Consider the following 20527-nt stretch of genomic DNA (forward strand, 5'->3'; position numbering starts at 1 on the left):
CTAAGGGCCATGTGACATTCTCAGGGCTATACAGGTAGTATTGGATGTGGCCCACAATGGTAAATAGATTGAGAACCACTGCAGTAGACCCTGCAGTAGGTGATTGAGAAGGAACTGAGGGCAGTTCGCCTGCGCAGCCCCATATAGCCTAAATGTGTGTGGTGCACACATAGGCCAAATGGGCACTGCTACCAAACAGCTTCGCATGTGAATTGGCGCACCCACAGGGACTCTACTCGAAGAAGAATAAAAAGTTATTGCTAGCCTTCCTTCATCAGATCGAGCCAGGAGCACCCATCCTCTCATCCATAAAATCTGAAAAAGGACCACATTTCTTCAGGACCCATTGTGGGCATTACACTAGTTGCCCTTCTTTCCTTGGGGGCTAGAAAGGAATTTTTCCCTTACCACCAGGTTGGTCAAGACAGGGTGAGGTTTTTTTTTTTTTTTGGCCTTTCCCACAGTAGGTTTGGGACCCCGTGAGGTGGAGCAAGGTTGGGAGATTAGGTTATAATGTCACAATTTAGTATATAAAATGCATGACAGATGTCCAGTGGAACCAATGGAAGGGTTACAGATATTGCATAAAATGAATTGGAAAAGGATCAGAAGGAAAGCATCCCTTAAGGGAGCTGAAGGAGGAGGGTTAGGGGCTCCTACGTCTGGTACAGTGGGTAGCCAACTCTCCTCCTTTTCTAGCCCCCCCTTTAGCCCTCATATGAGGAAAGGAGGCGAGGTGCAACCTGGCTGGGGATTATGTGGAAGTGATTAAGGAACTGATGATGACCTGCACTGTACAATTTATGGCTGGGTACTTCCAGATATTTTAAGTGAACAAAGTTGCAGCCTAATTAAGCCACATCCACTGCCTCGTATCTTTCTTTTGGTGTGGCCCGACAATGTGTGGATCAGACCCTAGTACTTTCCTAAAGACCATAGCAGGAAAAAAAAGTGTTGCTCTTCTTTAACTTACTTTGTTTAATCTGCAAGGGATAATATTTATTTATTTATTTATTAAGACATTAGGAGTCATATTCAACACAACAGGCTAAGATTTCTGCTTTATTGACTGGAAAACCTATATTTGTTTTTAAAAGACTAAAGCAGCTGATCTTCACAGAAACACCTTATACTACATGCTCCACAGGACTAAGTATAGCTGATTATATTCCTCAAGATATTCCAAAATTCAACAGTTTTCAGATATTCTACCACAATGAAACATTTTACAGTTATTATTTTTTTAATTACACACTTATGAAAAATCTAAGTAACGATAATTTGAAATTCCAAATCTGAATTTTCTGGTAAAAACAATACATAAAAGCACAAGAGAATAAATAGTAAAATTATTTCAGCATTTACTTACGTCTGCAATGCATTATTTTTTGCATTAATAAGGCTCTGTTCTTGGATCTTGTCCAGTATTAACAAGGCACATTTTTCATGACCCTAATATTAAAAAGAAAAATAAATAAATGTTAATCTGCAGAGGGTTTTAAAATTGGGGCAACATAAATAAAAAATACAAATCCAAATTTAAAAATGCATTTAGAATTACAAACATGCTTCTGAGTTTATAAAAGGGTGCATACTTGATGCATTTCAAAGGCCAGGAGACACACAGTGCAATCCCTACCATTATTACTGGGTGAATTTTAAGTAATCCAAATGTGCCAATTGTGGCTTTTTTTCCTTTAAAACACTGCATGCCTTATAAATATAGACCCTACTTTAAGCTGAATTTGAATCCATGTCTTCATGAAATAGCAGTGATCTTTTGAAAGAGCAGTTAACTGATTGTGAATATTTTTTTAAATAAATAAGCAATATTTAGCACTAGTAATAGTACTTCTTTGACCTTTAAATGCCTGATTGCTTATGCATTTTAATTAGGCAAAGAAACTTTAAATAATTTTTTTCAATTAAATAGCTGAAGAAGTATTTTCCCCCTGTATGATAAGGGCACTACTGACAATTAAACTGTCCAAAGATTTTATTAAACAATGCAGAATTGGGCCACAATTCTGCAACTTCTTCTGCATGAGTGCAAGGGTCAGCCTGGGCAGAACAAGTTGCAGGGTTGGGATTTTGGGGTATAGGTGTCTAGCACAGGTATCCATTCCTTGAAGGTGGTCCAGCACCAAAAGTACCATAGTAAACAGCTGATATGATATGCTAACAAATAAATATAGCTGATGTATCTTTATAAAAAAAATTTGGGGGCAGGGGGTACAGCAAAGAGGCCTTGAACAAACTTGATCACTACTAGACTCCCATCTATTAAAAGGTGCAATTGAAAAAGAAAAACCTGTTAAGGGAATGAGGGCATTTCTTTCTTGCTAAGCCAGGTAATAGCAGCAGCAGAATAGGAGGAGAGAGGGGAGAGAGGAGGTGAAGCCTACTGAGGTTACTAAATACGTGGACACAGAGCCTGGAAAAGAAAACCAGGTCCAAACCTGATCTCTGCCTCAACTTTTTTAAGATCTTGGCATCATCTTGAACGGGAAATTTGTGTCCCTTTCCACAGAAATCCGAGAGATTATGTAAATCTGTATTATACTGCACTACAGTGAGACTATTCAGTAAGTTCTCCTTTGGTCTCATAGCTTCTTCACATTAGAAATATTTCCTTATTCCTGTTACCAGTATCTCAAAAGTAGTAAGATACAGCAGCCTATATTTGTCTTGCCTCTCAAATTACTGTAACCTTGCTGGATAGGCTGAAGAGCAAGTCAACTCTACTACATTTCCTCCCTCCTCTTTCCCTGCCCAAGTCAGTGTATATCACAGCTTCATTGCACTCAGGATTTAATTGGCCTGAGAGATGAATGTCTTCAATACACTGCCAACACCTTGTTTTAAATACCTCTTCAATGCACACATATATAATATACATAATGCGAGTCTGTGTGTGTGCGCATGCAGGTAGTCTACAAAGTTCCTTAACATACTTTACTGCTAGCCAAGTGCAAGGGTGTATTCAAGTCCTTATCCTTTACAGTCAGATCAGCCTTGGCACTGTTCACCAAAAAATCTGAAATACAGAAACAAATACCATGGGATAAGTACTACCGATTGATGCACATGCAAACTGCAAAGGAGAAAATTAACTCCAGTCCCCATGTGTGCACACAGTACTGAACATGGTGAAATAGAGCCTTATTCTATATAAACCATACAAATGTGGAGGAAAAATTATCAATGAACGAATTGTAATTTGTGCAGTTAATCAGCAATCAAACCAAAGCTAACAGCTGGTTGAAAATGGAAAACTGTTAATTAAATGTTCATTTTACCCAAAACTGTCAGTTCAAATGTATTCTAATACTGTATGTATTTTAATTTGACTGATGAAATCTGCAGCATCAGAATGGCAGTTTTGGCCTGAAACAGTCCACCCAGTTAACAACTGTGGATCCTGCTTTGAAAGGTTTAAGTGGGTTCTGCTGACTCATATCTTTGGGGGAGATAATGGGTGTAGCAATCCACGATGTGGGCCACGCAGTCAAGCCTGGAGAGAAAGTATCAGTTAACAGTTGCTATAGGGTTTTTAGAAAAAATAAGTCCAGACTCAACTTACAGTTGCCCATTCAAAACAGTATTTTGTGCTTCAAAATACACACCTTTTAATAATTTAACTACAAAAGATTACTCTGCTAGAAGGAGATTCTATTGCCCTGTAGAATCAGGGAAATAAAAAAAATGAAGGAATGAATACCAAGAGCACTTTTTAATCACACGCTACACGACTTGGCAGAAAAATGGGCATGGTTTATCCATTATTGAAACTATTTGCAAAGTGAAGTAAAAACAACGGACATAAGAATTCTGGGTGCAATAAACACGAGACTTTTTAAAAATATGAAGCAAATTTCCTTTTACCCTTATATAAAATAGATGGACACACATTTAGGTATGTACTCTTAGTATCTCTTTGTATTTTAATAATAATCCCCAAAGGGGGGGTAAAATGATAAAGCACTTGGATGGGTAAGTACAGTAGCCTTCATTTTCTTTCACGATTTACAGAAGCAAGTAGGTACCTACCTACTGCACCTGCATGTCCATTTTCAGCTGCCATCATAAGTGGTGTTTTCCCTGAATTATCTGCAGCATTTACCAGTGCATTGTGATTTAAAAGAAGCTGCAAGCATTCCACATGATCGGCAAAGGCTGCCGCATGCAGTGGAGTTCTAAGAGAAAAAACAGCATGATCATAGCTTTAAGATATTAAATGATCTATAAAGAATTACAATATTGTTGTTCCTTGTAGCCTTAAGCAGAACAATACAAGAAGTTTTGAAGCTTTTTTCCTATGAAACTTGAAACTCAAAACTCTCAACAAGGCAAGTTAGGATGCTACTCTCCTATAAGCAATAAAGGTAACAGTTGCATCCTCAGTGTTTGTACAATGAAAAGTCTAAAACCGGCAAGCATCAGGTTGATCGAGTTGTGGACAAGCTCATAAAAACAGGATGTTTAACTTAACAGAACGTACTGCACAATGGAAAAAACTAGCAGTCCTCCCTATTATTCCTGATTTTTTGAATAAGCTTGTGATGTAGATAAAATGTAAGGAAAATTTGGATCTGGCCTTCCCATTATTAAAAAAATGCTACAGTATTCTACTTACAGTAATGACCTGAATACTGCAGTAACAGTACTGTAACCCATAATGTTTGACAACATTACTGTAGAGCGTAGCGGTGATTTTATAAGGTTTGTAGCTTATGTTAATTTTGAGAGGCTCCCACAACTCTAAGGATGGGTTCTCTGTCTCCACATGATAAGACTAAGACATTTGGGGAAAAGAAAATTGGGGGGGCAGGAGTTGTTTCCAGCAGTGTCTGATGATTGGGTGTTCTTGTTTTGTTTTTTAGCTTTATTGTTATCTGGAGAACTTTGAGAGTGAGGTATTTAATTTTAATTACATGACCACCATTTTATTTGTTGTAAGGGTAACCAGAGCATGCAATGGGCAGCAATTCAATTATTATACAACTTTAACAAAACTAAATAAATATGTAGTGTGATGTTGCACTCCATATATTTTATGGAAATATGCTAATTAGTGTGAATATAATGTAACTGGAATATGCTTTATGCAAAAGGTCTCTTGTAAGATATCATTACAAAGCTTATAATCTACAGAGTAAAAAGAAAAGGAGTACTTGTGGCACCTTAGAGACTAACCAATTTATTTGAGCATGAGCTTTCGTGAGCTACAGCTCACTTCATCCGATGAAGTGAGCTGTAGCTCACGAAAGCTCATGCTCAAATAAATTGGTTAGTCTCTAAATTGGTTAGTCTCTAAGGTGCCACAAGTACTCCTTTTCTTTTTGCGAATACAGACTAACACGGCTGTTACTCTGAAATGAGGTCTTACAGTGACATGAGTCCATGTCACATGATACTAGAATCCATCTTAAACCTTTTCCATTTAGAAGGAGGGGTCAGGACCCAGAAAGACAAAAGCCTCCCGCCTTGAGCCAGAGCCATAAAAGGGGATGGAACAGAAAAAAGGGGGCTGCCAGTCATGAGAAATCCCCTAGTTACCACCTGAGCTGGAACTAACAAGGACTGTACCAGGGGAAAGGATTGGGCCCAGACAAAGAAGGAGTCTAGTCTGTGAAAAAAGCTTATTGGAACACCTCTGAGGGTGAGATTTACCTGTATTCAGTTTCTTAATGTATTAGGCTTAGACTTGCATGTTTTGTTTTATTTTGCTTGGTAGCTTACTTTGTTCTGTCTGTTATTACTTGAAACCACTTGAATCCTACTTTTTATACTTAATAAAATCACTTTTGTTTATTAACAAACCCAGAGTAAGTGATTAATACCTGGGGGAACAAACAGCTGTGCATATCTCTTTATCAGTGTTATAGAGGGCGAACAATTCATGAGTTTACCCTGTATAAGCTTTATACAGAGTAAAATGGATTTATCTGGGGTTTGGATCCCATTGGGAACTGGGTGTCTGGGTGCTGGAGATAAGTAATCTGCTGAGTGGTTTTCAGTTAAAGCCTGCAGCTTTGGGGGTGTGGTTCAGACCCGGGTCTGTGTTGCAGCAGGCTAGTGTGTCTGGCTCAACAAGGCAGGGTGCTGGAATCTAAGCCATCAGGGAAAACAGGCTCAGAGGTAATTTCAGCACATCAGGTGGCAGTCCCAAGGGGGTCTCTGTGACCTAACCCATCACACACAAAAATACACTGAGGAGATTCTCACTGCCCCAAATAAATTAAAGATTTGGATATGTACATGACCCAGTTGACCCCAACTGTCATTCAGAGTCAGCAGTGTATTTTGTTTAATAAGAGTGCTTTCAGAAGTTAAATACTTTTCAATCTTACTAATTATGGTCCTGCAAAACTGAATGTGCTTAAATGCTTTTGCTTAATCAAGGCCTATGTGAGGACACATATATAGTTCTATTCTTATTTCATAACCCCCATCAAGTGCACTCTTAGCTTACAATTTTTATGTTTTACAACTAGGAATTAACTCAGCTTTTTTATTTGCCCCAAACTGGAGTCTACTATTTTCTTTTAACCATAAACAGCAATCTAAGAAGAGGGGGTAAAATAAAGCCTAACTACCACCATACTGGGTTCTGGTGAACAGCCCTAAGCCCTGGGCATTTTAAAGAAAACAAAGTAATATTTATTTTGGTAGCAATGTAAAATAATTAATATCCTCTCTAGAAGTGAATCACCACTTCCTTTGTTAAAGTTCAACTTCTGTGTCATCAGGAGCTGGTCTGACAAATTTTAGTCCAGATGTAGATTAGTTGCACAAAGCAAAAATTATGATCTTAGACTGATTTATGAAGGTGAAATGCATTCTATTCAAGAAACTGAACTCTTACCTTCCTTTGTCATCTTTACAGTTGACAATGCTGGCATCTATGGCCCCAATGAGCAGTGAAGCACAATTTTCATGATCATTTATCCTATAAAGGAAAGAACAATTCTTTAAAAGGAAAAAAATCTAACTGTTTTCCACTCTGCCATACACACTTCACTCCCTTCCCCAACTGACAGTACATTAGTATTCCTTTCTGTATATTTGTAATGTGTCCCAATTAATTTTTGCTTTAAAAATATGGCCCTGATCCCAGCTGCTATAAATCAGTGTAGCTCCATTACAAACAAATTGCAGCTACTATTTTGGATTTGAATCACAAAAGAAAAATAGGCACTGGTCCTGCAATGGCTGCGCACAGCCGATACCTTCAACGGAGCTCTGCCAACACAAAACAAGCTGAAAGTTCAATGCACTGATTAAACCTTAAAGCAAAACAAAACAAAAACCAAATACACACCTTCATATTCAACTGGAACACTTGTCAAGGTTTAAAATGGCTTTAGGGAATCCTTCTCAGAAGTAAATTTGAACTAGTGGCTCTGAGTGAACTCCCCAAAACTTCTTAAAACCCTTTAAATTACTTTAAACTTAAATCACATATCTGAGCCTAGGCAATGCTCATATGTGTGGGCTTAAGTGAAAGTAACTTTTTTAAAACATTTAAAGTGTTCAAAAGGTCTCACAATTTCCAAGGAGTTGAGAGGTTGGGGGGGAGGGGGCGAGAGGAGAGAAATGGCGGTCTGTATTTGGCAAAACATTGCAACACCAAGCAGTTTGTCTCATGGATCCAACAGGCCTTTAAGCTGAGAAGAATGTTATCCCCTTAGTCTTCATAGAATCATAGAATATCAGGGTTGGAAGGGACCCCAGAAGGTCATCTAGTCCAACCCCCTGCTCGAAGCAGGACCAATTCCCAGTTAAATCATCCCAGCCAGGGCTTTGTCAAGCCTGACCTTAAAAACCTCTAAGGAAGGAGATTCTACCACCTCCCTAGGTAACGCATTCCAGTGTTTCACCACCCTCTTAGTGAAAAAGTTTTTCCTAATATCCAATCTAAACCTCCCCCACTGCAACTTGAGACCATTACTCCTTGTTCTGTCATCTGCTACCATTGAGAACAGTCTAGAGCCATCCTCTTTGGAACCCCCTTTCAGGTAGTTGAAAGCAGCTATCAAATCCCCCCTCATTCTTCTCTTCTGCAGGCTAAACAATCCCAGCTCCCTCAGCCTCTCCTCATAAGTCATGTGTTTCAGACCCCTAATCATTTTTGTTGCCCTTCACTGGACTCTCTCCAATTTATCCACATCCTTCTTGTAGTGTGGGGCCCAAAACTGGACACAGTACTCCAGATGAGGCCTCACCAATGTCGAATAAAGGGGAATGATCACGTCCCTCGATCTGCTCGCTATGCCCCTACTTATACATCCCAAAATGCCATTGGCCTTCTTGGCAACAAGGGCACACTGCTGACTCATATCCAACTTCTCGTCCACTGTCACCCCTAGGTCCTTTTCCACAGAACTGCTGCCTAGCCATTCGGTCCCTAGTCTGTAGCTGTGCATTGGGTTCTTCCATCCTAAGTGCAGGACCCTGCACTTATCCTTATTGAACCTCATCAGATTTCTTTTGGCCCAATCCTCCAATTTGTCTAGGTCCTTCTGTATCCTATCCCTCCCCTCCAGCGTATCTACCACTCCTCCCAGTTTAGTATCATCCGCAAATTTGTTGAGAGCGCAATCCACACCATCCTCCAGATCATTTATGAAGATATTGAACAAAACCGGCCCCAGGACCGACCCTTGGGGCACTCCACTTCATACCGGCTGCCAACTAGACATGGAGCCATTGATCACTACCCGTTGAGCCCGACAATCTAGCCAGCTTTCTACCCACCTTATAGTGCATTCATCCAGCCCATACTTCCTTAACTTGCTGACAAGTATACTGTGGGAGACTGTGTCAAAAGCTTTGCTAAAGTCAAGAAACAATACATCCACTGCTTTCCCTTCATCCACAGAACCAGTAATCTCATCATAAAAGGCGATTAGATTAGTCAGGCATGACCTTCCCTTGGTGAATCCATGCTGGCTGTTCCTGATCACTTTCCTCTCATGCAAGTGCTTCAGAATTGATTCTTTGAGGACCTGCTCCATGATTTTTCCAGGGACTGAGGTGAGGCTGACTGGCCTGTAGTTCCCAGGATCCTCCTTCTTCCCTTTTTTAAAGATGGGCACTACATTAGCCTTTTTCCAGTCATCCGGGACTTTCCCGGTTCGCCACGAGTTTTCAAGGATAATGGCCAATGGCTCTGCAATCACAGCCGCCAATTCCTTCAGCACTCTCGGATGCAACTCGTCCGGCCCCATGGACTTGTGCACATCCAGCTTTTCTAAATAGTCCCTAACCACCTCTATCTGCACAGAGGGCTGGCCATCTCTTCCCCATTTTGTGATGCCCTGCGCAGCAGTCTGGGAGCTGACCTTGTTAGTGAAAACAGAGGCAAAAAAAGCATTGAGTACATTAGCTTTTTCCACATCCTCTGTCACTAGGTTGCCTCCCTCATTCAGTAAGGGGCCCACACTTTCCTTGGCTTTCTTCTTGTTGCCAACATACCTGAAGAAACCCTTCTTGTTACTCTTAACATCTCTGGCTAGCTGCAGCTCCAGGTTCGATTTGGCCCTCCTGATATCATTCCTACATGCCCGAGCAATATTTTTATACTCTTCCCTGGTCATATGTCCAACCTTCCACTTCTTGTAAGCTTCTTTTTTATGTTTAAGATCCGCTAGGATTTCACCATTAAGCCAAGCTGGTCGCCTGCCATATTTACTATTCTTTCGATTCATCGGGATGGTTTGTCCCTGTAACCTCAACAGGGATTCCTTGAAATACAGCCAGCTCTCCTGGACTCCTTTCCCCTTCAAGTTAGTCCCCGAGGGGATCCTGGCCATCTGTTCCCTGAGGGAGTCGAAGTCTGCTTTCCTGAAGTCCAGGGTCCGTATCCTGCTGCTTACCTTTCTTCCCTGCGTCAGGATCCTGAACTCAACCAACTCATAGTCACTGCCTCCCAGATTCCCATCCACTTTTGCTTCCCCCACTAATTCTACCCGGTTTGTGAGCAGCAGGTCAAGAAAAGCGCCCCCCCCCAGTTGGCTCCTCTAGCACTTGTGCCAGGAAATTGTCCTCTACGCTTTCCAAAAACTTCCTGGATTGTCTATGCACCGCTGTATTGCTCTCCCAGCAGATATCAGGAAAATTAAAGTCACCCATGAGAATCAGGGCATGCGATCTAGTAGCTTCCGTGAGCTGCCAGAAGAAAGCCTCATCTACCTCATCCCCCTGGTCCGATGGTCTATAGCAGACTCCCACCACTACATCACTCGTGTTGCACACACTTCTAAACTTAATCCAGTTTAATCTAAACTTAATTCAATGAAGTCTTTAATGTTTAAAAATATTAACTGTAATTATTACATTCAGCATATGTCACTTTATAGTTAATATAAAAAACTATTTTTTCATAGAATACAGTCACTTTTTAGTAACCTTTTAGTCAAGCCACTATTTCTATATAAATGCTGTCATTTTATGGATGACAATGACCTCTATTATCTTAAACCCAAAGAAGAGCTTGTTGAGTTTTGGTCCCTGGCTCCGGATTGCTCTACTGGGGAGAAGGAGACCATCTTTTTTTAAAAAAGTGACCATTTGGGGTTCAGATTTTATGTATCAAGTTTCAGCCAGTTTTTATTTTAAGTGGGTTTTTATATAGGATCCGCACATCAGTTATTTCTGGGAGAAGATAATTATACTACCAGTAGAATGAAGAGTTCATAAGTCAGTAATTCTAAACCTCAGCAGGAATCATGAATGTTTGTGTTTGATTCTGTAATTCTTATTGATTTTTCTGCTGGCTTACCCCACTCAAAAAGCACATTCTCCCGAAATACTGCATATGCTTTGCCCTAAATTGAGCTAATTTTTTCTGAGTGTGACAGGCAGATTTGGAGCTGGCCTGTGGTAATTTACTGACAGTGTATGTTTGCCTGCTTATTGGGATGTTTACTGTATGAATATGTACGAATAGAAGTCTGTCTTAAATGCAGGTAGGAAGAAGAATGGCTCAAGGCAGCCATCTATTAACACTTCAGAGTGTTAAGGCACAATGCCAGAATTTTGATGATTCTGCCTCCATCTTCAGCCAACCTACAAAAACTGGTTATGGCCAGGAATGGCCAGAACCTGGCAAAACAGAAGAACAAAGAACTGTAGCAGGGTTTAAAGAGGGATGCTCTCTCTTGGGGGAGAGAGCGCTCAAGGGAATCAGACTGAAACCAGCCTCAGCGCCAGGAGCCTGCTGGGGGTTGATCAGCAAGCGAAGCCCGCTTAGGTCACCATTAGGGGATGGTTGAACTTGAGGTAAGGTAAATATTTCTGTAAACTTGTTTTAAATCCTTTTTTCTCTAATGCTGCACTCAGGCCAGAAAGGGGACAGAGGTGCAGCTTGCCCTGTAATCATGAGAGTGCAGCTTCAGGCCATTAGATGAAACTTGTAACAAACTCACTCAAAACGGCAGTAATTTATATGGCTCTTGATAGCACCAGTTTTTCACCACAAGGATATGTATGGACATCATCATCGGATCTAAAAATCATTTGCTAGTACTATTATCTCTACACCCAGATAACTTTATTGTTTTCATACTACTCATTTTCTGGATACATCCTAAAGCAAAAGAGCCAGATTTAATATTGATACTTCTACTTACACAGCACAGTGCAATGGAGAGAAGTTGTTACCATTAAATTTGCGGAAATATTTCTGTTCCAATAGTACCTCTATGCAGTTTTCATTACCTACAAGAGATCAGATGATTTATTGTTATAAACAGCAGGAGAATAGCTCATTTTCATATTAAGGTCACATGTGCACTGCATTTTAGCATCTGAAATAAGCTAGGCTGTACTGCATACGTAAGTTCTTATGCATGAGAACTTATGCTTCTTAAGGAGCATGAGATACTTTTTGAGGTGCTGCGAACTAGACCGATCTCTCATTTGGACGCTGTTGTTTTTTTTTTTAAAAAAAAAGGTCTCTTGTGTTTTCACATTGTGCTATGACACTCTGCAAAAGTGTCTTTTAGATCTTCAGAGTTGGTCAGCCATCTATCACTCTGTACTCAGAAACTTAGTGTTCGACTTACAGTCTCAAACCACCCTAATGAGAAGACACTAATGCCAGCCTGTTGTACTGTGCGTATTACAGTAACGGGGGGGATAGTCTCATGCACCAGTGTACAGGAGGTGGCTCTAGTAGGATGGAATCCTCGCCTCAGTGATGTCACTGGGAGTTATGCCAGATTTTATGCCCAGCCTCCAAAGGATGGCTCCAGTGTGCATCATGATTGAGGCATGCACCTAGTGGCTGACTCTGAAGCAAGGTTGCTGTTTTGCTGGTATCTCCCTGCCTTCTGACTTGAAGGATAAATGATGCAATTTCTTGCTACATCTTCAAAAGGCAAAAGGAGAGAATCTACATCTCAAACTTTTTATGCTGCTAGCTATTTTACTATTCTACTTCCTAACACTAAACCCACAGTTGAGTTTGGCAAAAGGTATAAAAAGAGAAAATCTTACCATTATAACAAGCCCAGTGCAATGGTGTATAACCTTGATTATCTTTGAAACTACAGTCCTCTTCTGACAGTGCCATCTGCAGTAATTCACTCAGCCAAGTGGCATGACCATGAGCTGCTGCATAATGTAGAGGTGTCCTGCCTCTGGAGTCTTTACACAAGATAGATACTTCTTGTTCCAACAGCATTTGAACGCATTCCTCATGCCCAGTCATAATCTGATAACAAAGAAGTGAATCAGCAGGTTGATATAGTGTCAGTGCTGTGGCAAAGGATATGTGAGATACATGATGTATCTTTTGAATACTGGGTGGAAAGGTTGGGGTCCAGGAAATTGGTGAGAAGCTACTTGCTCCCCTGAGTGCCTGAGTACTAAAGATCCTCTTTGAGTCTTACTGAATGGGGGTCAATCAAGAATGAAACCACAAATACTAGGGAAGAAAGGGTGAGGGAGGAGCAATAACAATACTACCAAAAATATCAAATATTTTAGAAAGCTGCTGCAGTAATCCAGCTACTACTATCACATCTGCCGCCTCTGACATTGATTTGCTTATCTCGTACAGTATTTTAATCATGTTCATGTATTGTTATCAGTATGGAACAGAAGATTTATGCAATGGTCTCTATTTTATACAGATATTTCCAGGACTCTTTTGGAAAACTGTTCACGACATGGCCATATTTACATGTAACCCTATCAGCTCTCTCAGCAACTACATCTTGACTGAGGAGCTTACTCCGAGAAGAGATTATATCTACCCCAAATCTCATTGCCTCCCACTCAAAACTTATTACATACTTCTTTAACCCAGCCTTCCCAATATTTTCAGTTATTTACAATCATCTCTCAGTTTAATACCCCTTTGTTCATAAAAGAAAAGCCATAACCATCAAGTTAATATGCATAGTTAAGGGTCATAAAATTAAATAGTCACCCCTCGATGTAAAGCTGTGCATCCCAGGAGATCGGCTGCATCTACAGATGCTTCTTTTTCAAGTAACAAGGAAACAGCATCAATGTGCCCATATGCCACAGCTAGCATCAGTGGGGTTCTAGAAAATAAGAAGTTAATCACAGCTTTAAGAACACATGGCATTTTTCCACTTTTAACTTATCCTTTGGGGATCAGGGGCACCAGGAATTCCTGCCATTTTCCCCACACTTCCTTTCTCTACCAACATCTTCATGCCCTATATTCATCTACATAACCCAAATTAAGGTACTGTTTGTCCAATTTTATTGTTAAGCAATGCAACCAACAAAATCATTATTAACAGAGAAACACATATCTGATTTGTAGGCAGTTTATATTGCAGCATTGTTCAAGCCAGTCCATGTTAAAAATTTGTTCTTTAATAACTCTTATCAGCAGCCCGCAGCAGAATATCAGCTTCATGATAAACCATGAAGCTCACTTGTGTAATCACCCCCTCTAATTATTAAGGTAACTATTTATGTAATTTTTAAATTCTTTAAAAAATCCTGGGCAGAATTGTTTAATAAGGGAGGGAAAGCCAATTGCATTCAGTATCTCATTTGCACCGATCATCCCTCAGCCAGACACTGGAGCAATATTTCTTCCACTTCTTTTCAAAACGGGATTTATTCTCCTTTTGCTTTAAGGTGATGGTTCAGGGACTGAAACTGATGCCCTTTAAAAACATGGCATTCATCTGTCTGTGTTTTCCCAGGTGAAATTTCAAAGCTATTCAAAATTTCCACATTTAGAATATACTTGCATCCTCCCTCCGTAACTACCTTTAATGAGAAGTGAAAACCATCATCATGTACATCAACTCCAATTTAAGTGTCACATTCAATTAATACTCTGTTCAAATTCGCTGTCCCAAAAGGCCAAGTATGTCCTAAGATATCAATGTTTTGGGAGGGGTGAGAATCTCCCTAGAAACAGCTCAGAAACTGATCCATTTTTAACTGGATTTAACCTTTAACTGAATTTAGCCTTAAACATCTCAGAAGAATTGCATAAAGATTGAGGTAGAATCTAAAATTAATAAATAATGTTTCCCCCTTGCTAATGTTTATTCCATGCTTTGATCAACTGAATGTGTACTTTGTAAGGTTTGTCAAATTCTATGAGGAAAAATTGGAGTGGTGCAGGAGATGTATACAGTACTATATACAGTAGAAGTATTGTATACAGTATAAGTACCGATGCTGTGAGCAATTTATGGAGCTGTCATTCATATCACAGTACTGTATCAAAACAAAAAAAAACATACTGTCCTTTGGCATCTGTCACATCAGGGTTGTCTGCAACTTCCAGCAACAGCCGCAAACATGGTGTGTGACCGTTGATGACTAGAAAGAAACAACAAATTTACCAGTCTGTAAACATATAAAAACTAACACACAGTTATGAAACTAACACAAGAACTGCATTTCAGACACTGTTCCCTCAAAACACCTATGGCAGAGAGGTTTATTTAAGGTGGGAGAAGACATTTTCCAGTGACAGAAATGAACAGTCAAGTAATTTTCACTTAGCTTGTACTAATGAAATTGTGCTCTTGGTTCTCAGTACAGCAAAAAGAGGATAGTTTTTGTTACATACAGAAATCACAAACAAGCAACGCAAAAAAGTATCTGATATTTTTTGAGTCACATTTGAGAAGACTCTTACCAAAGGAAGTAACATTTCAGAATCCTGCAGATTGGATGAGACAATACTTCTTATTTTTAATAAATTGGCAGTTACATGAGCAAATCTTATTATTGTTGCTTGGACCTGTGTATGCTGTTCCTTGGACACCTTACTGCTACGTGTCTCCACAACAGGCACCCAAGAGGCATAAGGACTGAGTGGAGACACCCTCTGAGTTAGTCCCTACAGAACAGGGATGAGGTAACACTGGTGGAGGAGTGTGGGAAGCTTGTGCTACTGCTCCCCAGGTTGTACCCAGCAGGAGGACATCCAGTCTCCCCCCACCCCCCATTGCCAACCTCAGACCTTTCAATGGCATAAATGTCAAGAATTCACTTTATTTATTCAAATAAATAATTTTTTAAGTCAATTTGTTCGTCTCAAAGCTAGTCTCTCCTCCCCGTTCCCTCCTACTTTCCCCACAGCCTTTGGCCAAGATTGTCAAAAGTGACTTGCGGTTTTGGATACCCAGTTGGGGACCTCAAAGGGGCCTGATTTAAGGAAGTGATGACAACTTGCCCTCTGACAATCAGGCCCTTTTGAGAGGACTCAAACTGGGCACCCCAAATCATCGTCACTTCTGAAATTCTCAGTCTTTATTATCAAAAGGTGGTTTTCTCTATCAGTTCTCAACAGAGAGCTCCCATCTTCCTCTCATCCCTCCAGGCCCTGCTTTGTGGCAACCTTCCTTAGCCAATGGAGGTTAGATAAGACTCTTTGGACCCTCACGACGCAGTTAGCAGGGGATCACAGTGCACAGGGATTTGAGGAATTTCCTTGTTCGTCAATGCAGAGGGCTAAGCAGAGCCAAGAATTCAATCTGAGTTTTTCCTCTATTTTTCTAGTTTAACATTGGTGTCAGAACTATTTCTCAAATTGAAGAAAAAAAATTAAATGTAATCCTTACAGATTTACAGCTCTTACAGACCTGGAGAAAACCTCTCTCAGTTTAACACATTATGTTTAGTAGGGCTAGACACTCAAAACATTTTTGTTTTTTTCATTTGTTGCAGGACTTGCGTTTACACAATCCACCAAATGGATGATACAGCACTGGGTGGTTTTTTTGGGGGGAGAGGGGCAAGGGGTTGTTTTTAATTGCAATAATTTCTCCATCATCTGCATATAACGTGATCCTGTTCCCATCCTAACAGGAGAGTTGTTCCTTCTCTCTGCCTGATATCCATGGGCTGATGCAACGAACTTTGTGCACAATGCCATGTCACATTGCGCTGGCTGAGAAACTTGTACACATCATCCTGGATTTAAATTGCATACCCAGAAATAACCTTTGCTGCTCTATCTACAAAAATAAGAATTTCTCTGATATTTACCATTAAGTAATGGCATATGCAGAACATGTAAACAGCTCTGCAGTGCAAATGAGTCACTGCTTCACAGTCAAATCTCTCCCTCAGTAGGAACTGTGAATGTGTGAAAAGGGTTTAGGTAAATGATCAGTAGAACAGACACTCCAAGAAAGTCTCAGGAGTTGGCCCAGCAGCCACTTAGCATTACAGATCTTGCAAGGAATGTGAGTTTGGTCCCTTGGTCTCAAGCCAGTAGGAGCTAGCTAAGCACTAGAGAAGCCATACACTCAGTGCTAGAGGGAACATTTGCAATTCTCTAGAGGCCCCTTCCTGGCCAGAGCAGAGACTGGGGTTAATGCGAATTGCAGTGGGAGCCACATCTAATCTAGGCTACAGAGAAAGTTACCATTATACAGGGCCAAATGATGTAACGTACAGAGAGTATCCCCAGGAGAAAGCAGGAGGTGTTCTCGCTGGACATGCCTGGAAAAAGTAGGTACTTTTAGTTGTATTATTTCTCTAGTAAAATGACAAAGCTTCACACAGAACAGAGCTGTGTAAAATTCTATGAAATGCAAACCAACCAAGCAGAGTATCTTTCAAATGTTTTGTTCATGAAGAGTGTCTGTGTGATTGTTTGAAAGGATGAGTTTGTGTGCGTGCACACGCAAGCCTTCTCTCTCTCTCTCAAGCACACACACACACAAAGTAATTCAAGTGCTTCATTCAGTGTGATTTCTGCCCATACACTTTTGCTTGCTTTGTAATAAAAGATGCATGGAAGTGGTATCCATGGGCTGCTAGGGAGTTATCGTGTGGACATTCATTTAGGTGCTATAGCTTCTGTATGGAACACTCTAAACAACACAATAAAAATTATTCAATTTCAGGAAGTGTCACGGAACAGTTGAGAATGGGAATTTTAGTTCCTAGTCATTTTGTGGGGGGTGTTTGTGATTGGGTTTTATAGTATTGTGCACAGCCCCGTTCCGTGTAATACTTTGTGTTATTTTACTAGAGAAAATACATAAAAGTCACATATGGTGTCTCTCTTTCTACTCTGGACTAGTAATGGCTCCCTTGGTAATCCCATCAACAGCAACGAGGCGGGCTGGAAGGGGTGTCACACACATGAATAAAGAAAAGGAGTACTTGTGGCACCTTAGAGACTAACCAATTTATTTGAGCATGAGCTTTCGTGAGCTACAGCTCACTTCATCGGATGCATACCGTGGAAACTGCAGCAGACTTTATATATACACAGAGAATATGAAACAATACCTCCTCCCACCCCACTGTCCAGAAGAGTTCCCAGAAGTTACCTACTACAGGACAGGCCTAACAAAGAAAATAACAGAACGCCACTAGCCGTCACCTTCAGCCCCCAACTAAAACCCCTCCAACGCATTATTAAGGATCTACAACCTATCCTAAAGGATGACCCAACACTCTCACAAATCTTGGGAGACAGGCCAGTCCTTGCCTACAGACAGCCCCGCAACCTGAAGCAAATACTCACCAACAACCACATACCACACAACAGAACCACTAACCCAGGAACTTATCCTTGCAACAAAGCCCGTTGCCAACTGTGTCCACATATCTACTCAGGGGACACCATCACAGGGCCTAATAACATCAGCCACACTATCAGAGGCTCGTTCACCTGCACATCCACCAATGTGATATATGCCATCATGTGCCAGCAATGCCCCTCTGCCATGTACATTGGTCAAACTGGACAGTCTCTACGTAAAAGAATAAATGGACACAAATCAGATGTCAAGAATTATAACATTCATAAACCAGTCAGAGAACACTTCAATCTCTCTGGTCACGCAATCACAGACATGAAGGTCGCTATCTTAAAACAAAAAAACTTCAAATCCAGACTCCAGCGAGAAACTGCTGAATTGGAATTCATTTGCAAATTGGATACTATTAATTTAGGCTTAAATAGAGACTGGGAGTGGCTAAGTCATTATGCAAGGTAGCCTGTTTCCTCTTGTTTTTTCCTAACCCCCCCCCCCAGATGTTCTGGTTTAACTTGGATTTAAACTTGGAGAGTGGTCAGTTTGGATGAGCTATTACCAGCAGGAGAGTGAGTTTGTGTGTGTATGGGGGTGGGTGGGATGTGAGAAAACCTGGATTTGTGCAGGAAATAGCCCAACTTGATTATCATGCACATTGTGTAAAGAGTTGTCACTTTGGATGGGCTATCACCAGCAGGAGAGTGAATTTGTGTGGGGGGGTGGAGGGTGAGAAAACCTGGATTTGTGCTGGAAATGGCCCACCTGATGATCACTTTAGATAAGCTATTACCAGCAGGACAGTGGGGTGGGAGGAGGTATTGTTTCATATTCTCTGTGTATATATAAAGTCTGCTGCAGTTTCCACGGTATGCATCCGATGAAGTGAGCTGTAGCTCACGAAAGCTCATGCTCAAATAAATTGGTTAGTCTCTAAGGTGCCACAAGTACTCCTTTTCTTTTTGCGAATACAGACTAACACGGCTGTTACTCTGAAACACACATGAATGCACATCGTCTTTGTGCCCCTGCCAGCACATGCTTGCGCGCTCTCTCTCTCTCTCTTTAGCTATGTCTTCGCTGACCCAAAAAGGTGTGTTTTTACCTATGTGCATTAGCTATCCCACAGTAAAAACAAGGCACTTTAGTTTTATCATGAGGCCAGCTAGGAGAGGCAGGGAATATAGTACTGAGCTTGCCTAGCTAGTCGCTGTAGACACTACAGATGCCTTGTCTGCACTAGAATTTTACGGGAAGATAGCTATCACACATTAGTTATCTTGCTGTAAAACAACCTGTGTGTCGGTGAAGACAAAGCCCCCCAGCTCTTACACACACACACACTTTCTCTCTACATATATTAAGAAGAGTTAGTCTCAAGTCTTTATCCTGTATATGCAGTTTTTTGCCTTCTGATTAATATGTATCTAGCTCAACTCTTTTCTCTTCTAGAGTCCCCTGTGTTTTTGCATACACACCTAGTCCATGTTGGTTTACAGTAGATTTATAGGTTAACTTGCTTTGTTCATATTCCTAGCAGAGCTTTTACCCAAAAAGGGAGACATGCCGAAGACCCCAGGAAGCCCTCTAGGGATTAAACTATTGCTACTGATTTTACATGTAAGGCTCTCGGATACTACGGTGATGGGGGGCAACGTAAACCCTAAGGTAGACAAGATAAAGAACAGTGATTAGAGTGTGACAACGGTAAGAAAAGTAACTGTAGAAATAGCATCTCCATACTCAGCAGATCTGTTCCCTGTCTGTATTTTGAGTCACAAAAAACAAAACAAGTGTTTACTACATGTTACTCCTGTTAGCACTGCAGAATCCATACACCCCTGTGAGAATGACCTGTGGACTCTGTATTAGCTGCAACAGAACTTGTGCAGCTACAACAGAATTATGAGCGACTTCTGAATTGCAAAATCTTTGATACTGGTGAGGATGCACAAGCCGGAGTGAATACTGCTTGTTCTTCACAGCCCAAACTCAGTTTGCAACTTTGACAGTTAGAAAAATTCTGGGCCTGATTCAAAATTGCATTACTCTAGTTTCTTGCAGGCTTTACTCTGTTGATTTAAATGGCATTAAACCAGCATAAGACTGCAGAAAGGCCGACGTGAATCAGGCTCTATTTTTTTTTTTTAAACTGAGCACACATGAGATTGAGTCACTGAAATACAGTGAACATGGAAAGCAGCTATGCCATTTGCACAAATAACTTTCCAGAGTCTGACCACATTTTAAAGGAGAGGGAAACCTTCTATTGTGACCATCCTCATTACTGCAACATTACACAGAGGTCAGGCAGACAATCCTTAAGCCCGGACCATGTTATACAAATAGAATTGGAGGTTTTTGGTGGCAGAGTAATTATGTTTTCTCAATCCAAGTAAAATACCAAACTCCCAGGGTGTCTTTTGAGTCTGCAGGAGCTGACTGTGAGCACAATTCTTCACTGGTACTTCTGTCACATCTTGAAGCTATAATGATTTGCCAATCTCAGGTTGACT

The 20527-nt window shown here is 40.7% G+C and overlaps 1 protein-coding gene across 7 annotated transcripts in view; it reads right to left on the reverse strand.

Moving 5' to 3' along the window:
• The window catches only part of ANKRD44 (ankyrin repeat domain 44), a 208219-nt gene that overhangs the window by 16827 nt on the left and 170865 nt on the right, over nt 1-20527 (reverse strand). For all 7 annotated transcript variants that reach the window (XM_084643631.1, XM_084643630.1, XM_084643629.1 and 4 more), the window contains 8 exons: nt 14751-14829; nt 13442-13559; nt 12505-12721; nt 11637-11724; nt 6869-6952; nt 4051-4196; nt 2955-3037; nt 1370-1452 (listed from right to left, as the gene is read on the reverse strand). In XM_084643631.1, the coding sequence (XP_084499757.1) occupies nt 1370-1452; nt 2955-3037; nt 4051-4196; nt 6869-6952; nt 11637-11724; nt 12505-12721; nt 13442-13559; nt 14751-14829 (898 nt within the window). The remainder of the gene's footprint in view (nt 1-1369; nt 1453-2954; nt 3038-4050; nt 4197-6868; nt 6953-11636; nt 11725-12504; nt 12722-13441; nt 13560-14750; nt 14830-20527) is intronic.

The sequence above is a fragment of the Lepidochelys olivacea genome (genome assembly GCF_965140295.1).
Source record: "Lepidochelys olivacea isolate rLepOli2 genome assembly, chromosome: 11".
NCBI classification, from domain to species: Eukaryota; Metazoa; Chordata; order Testudines; family Cheloniidae; genus Lepidochelys; species Lepidochelys olivacea.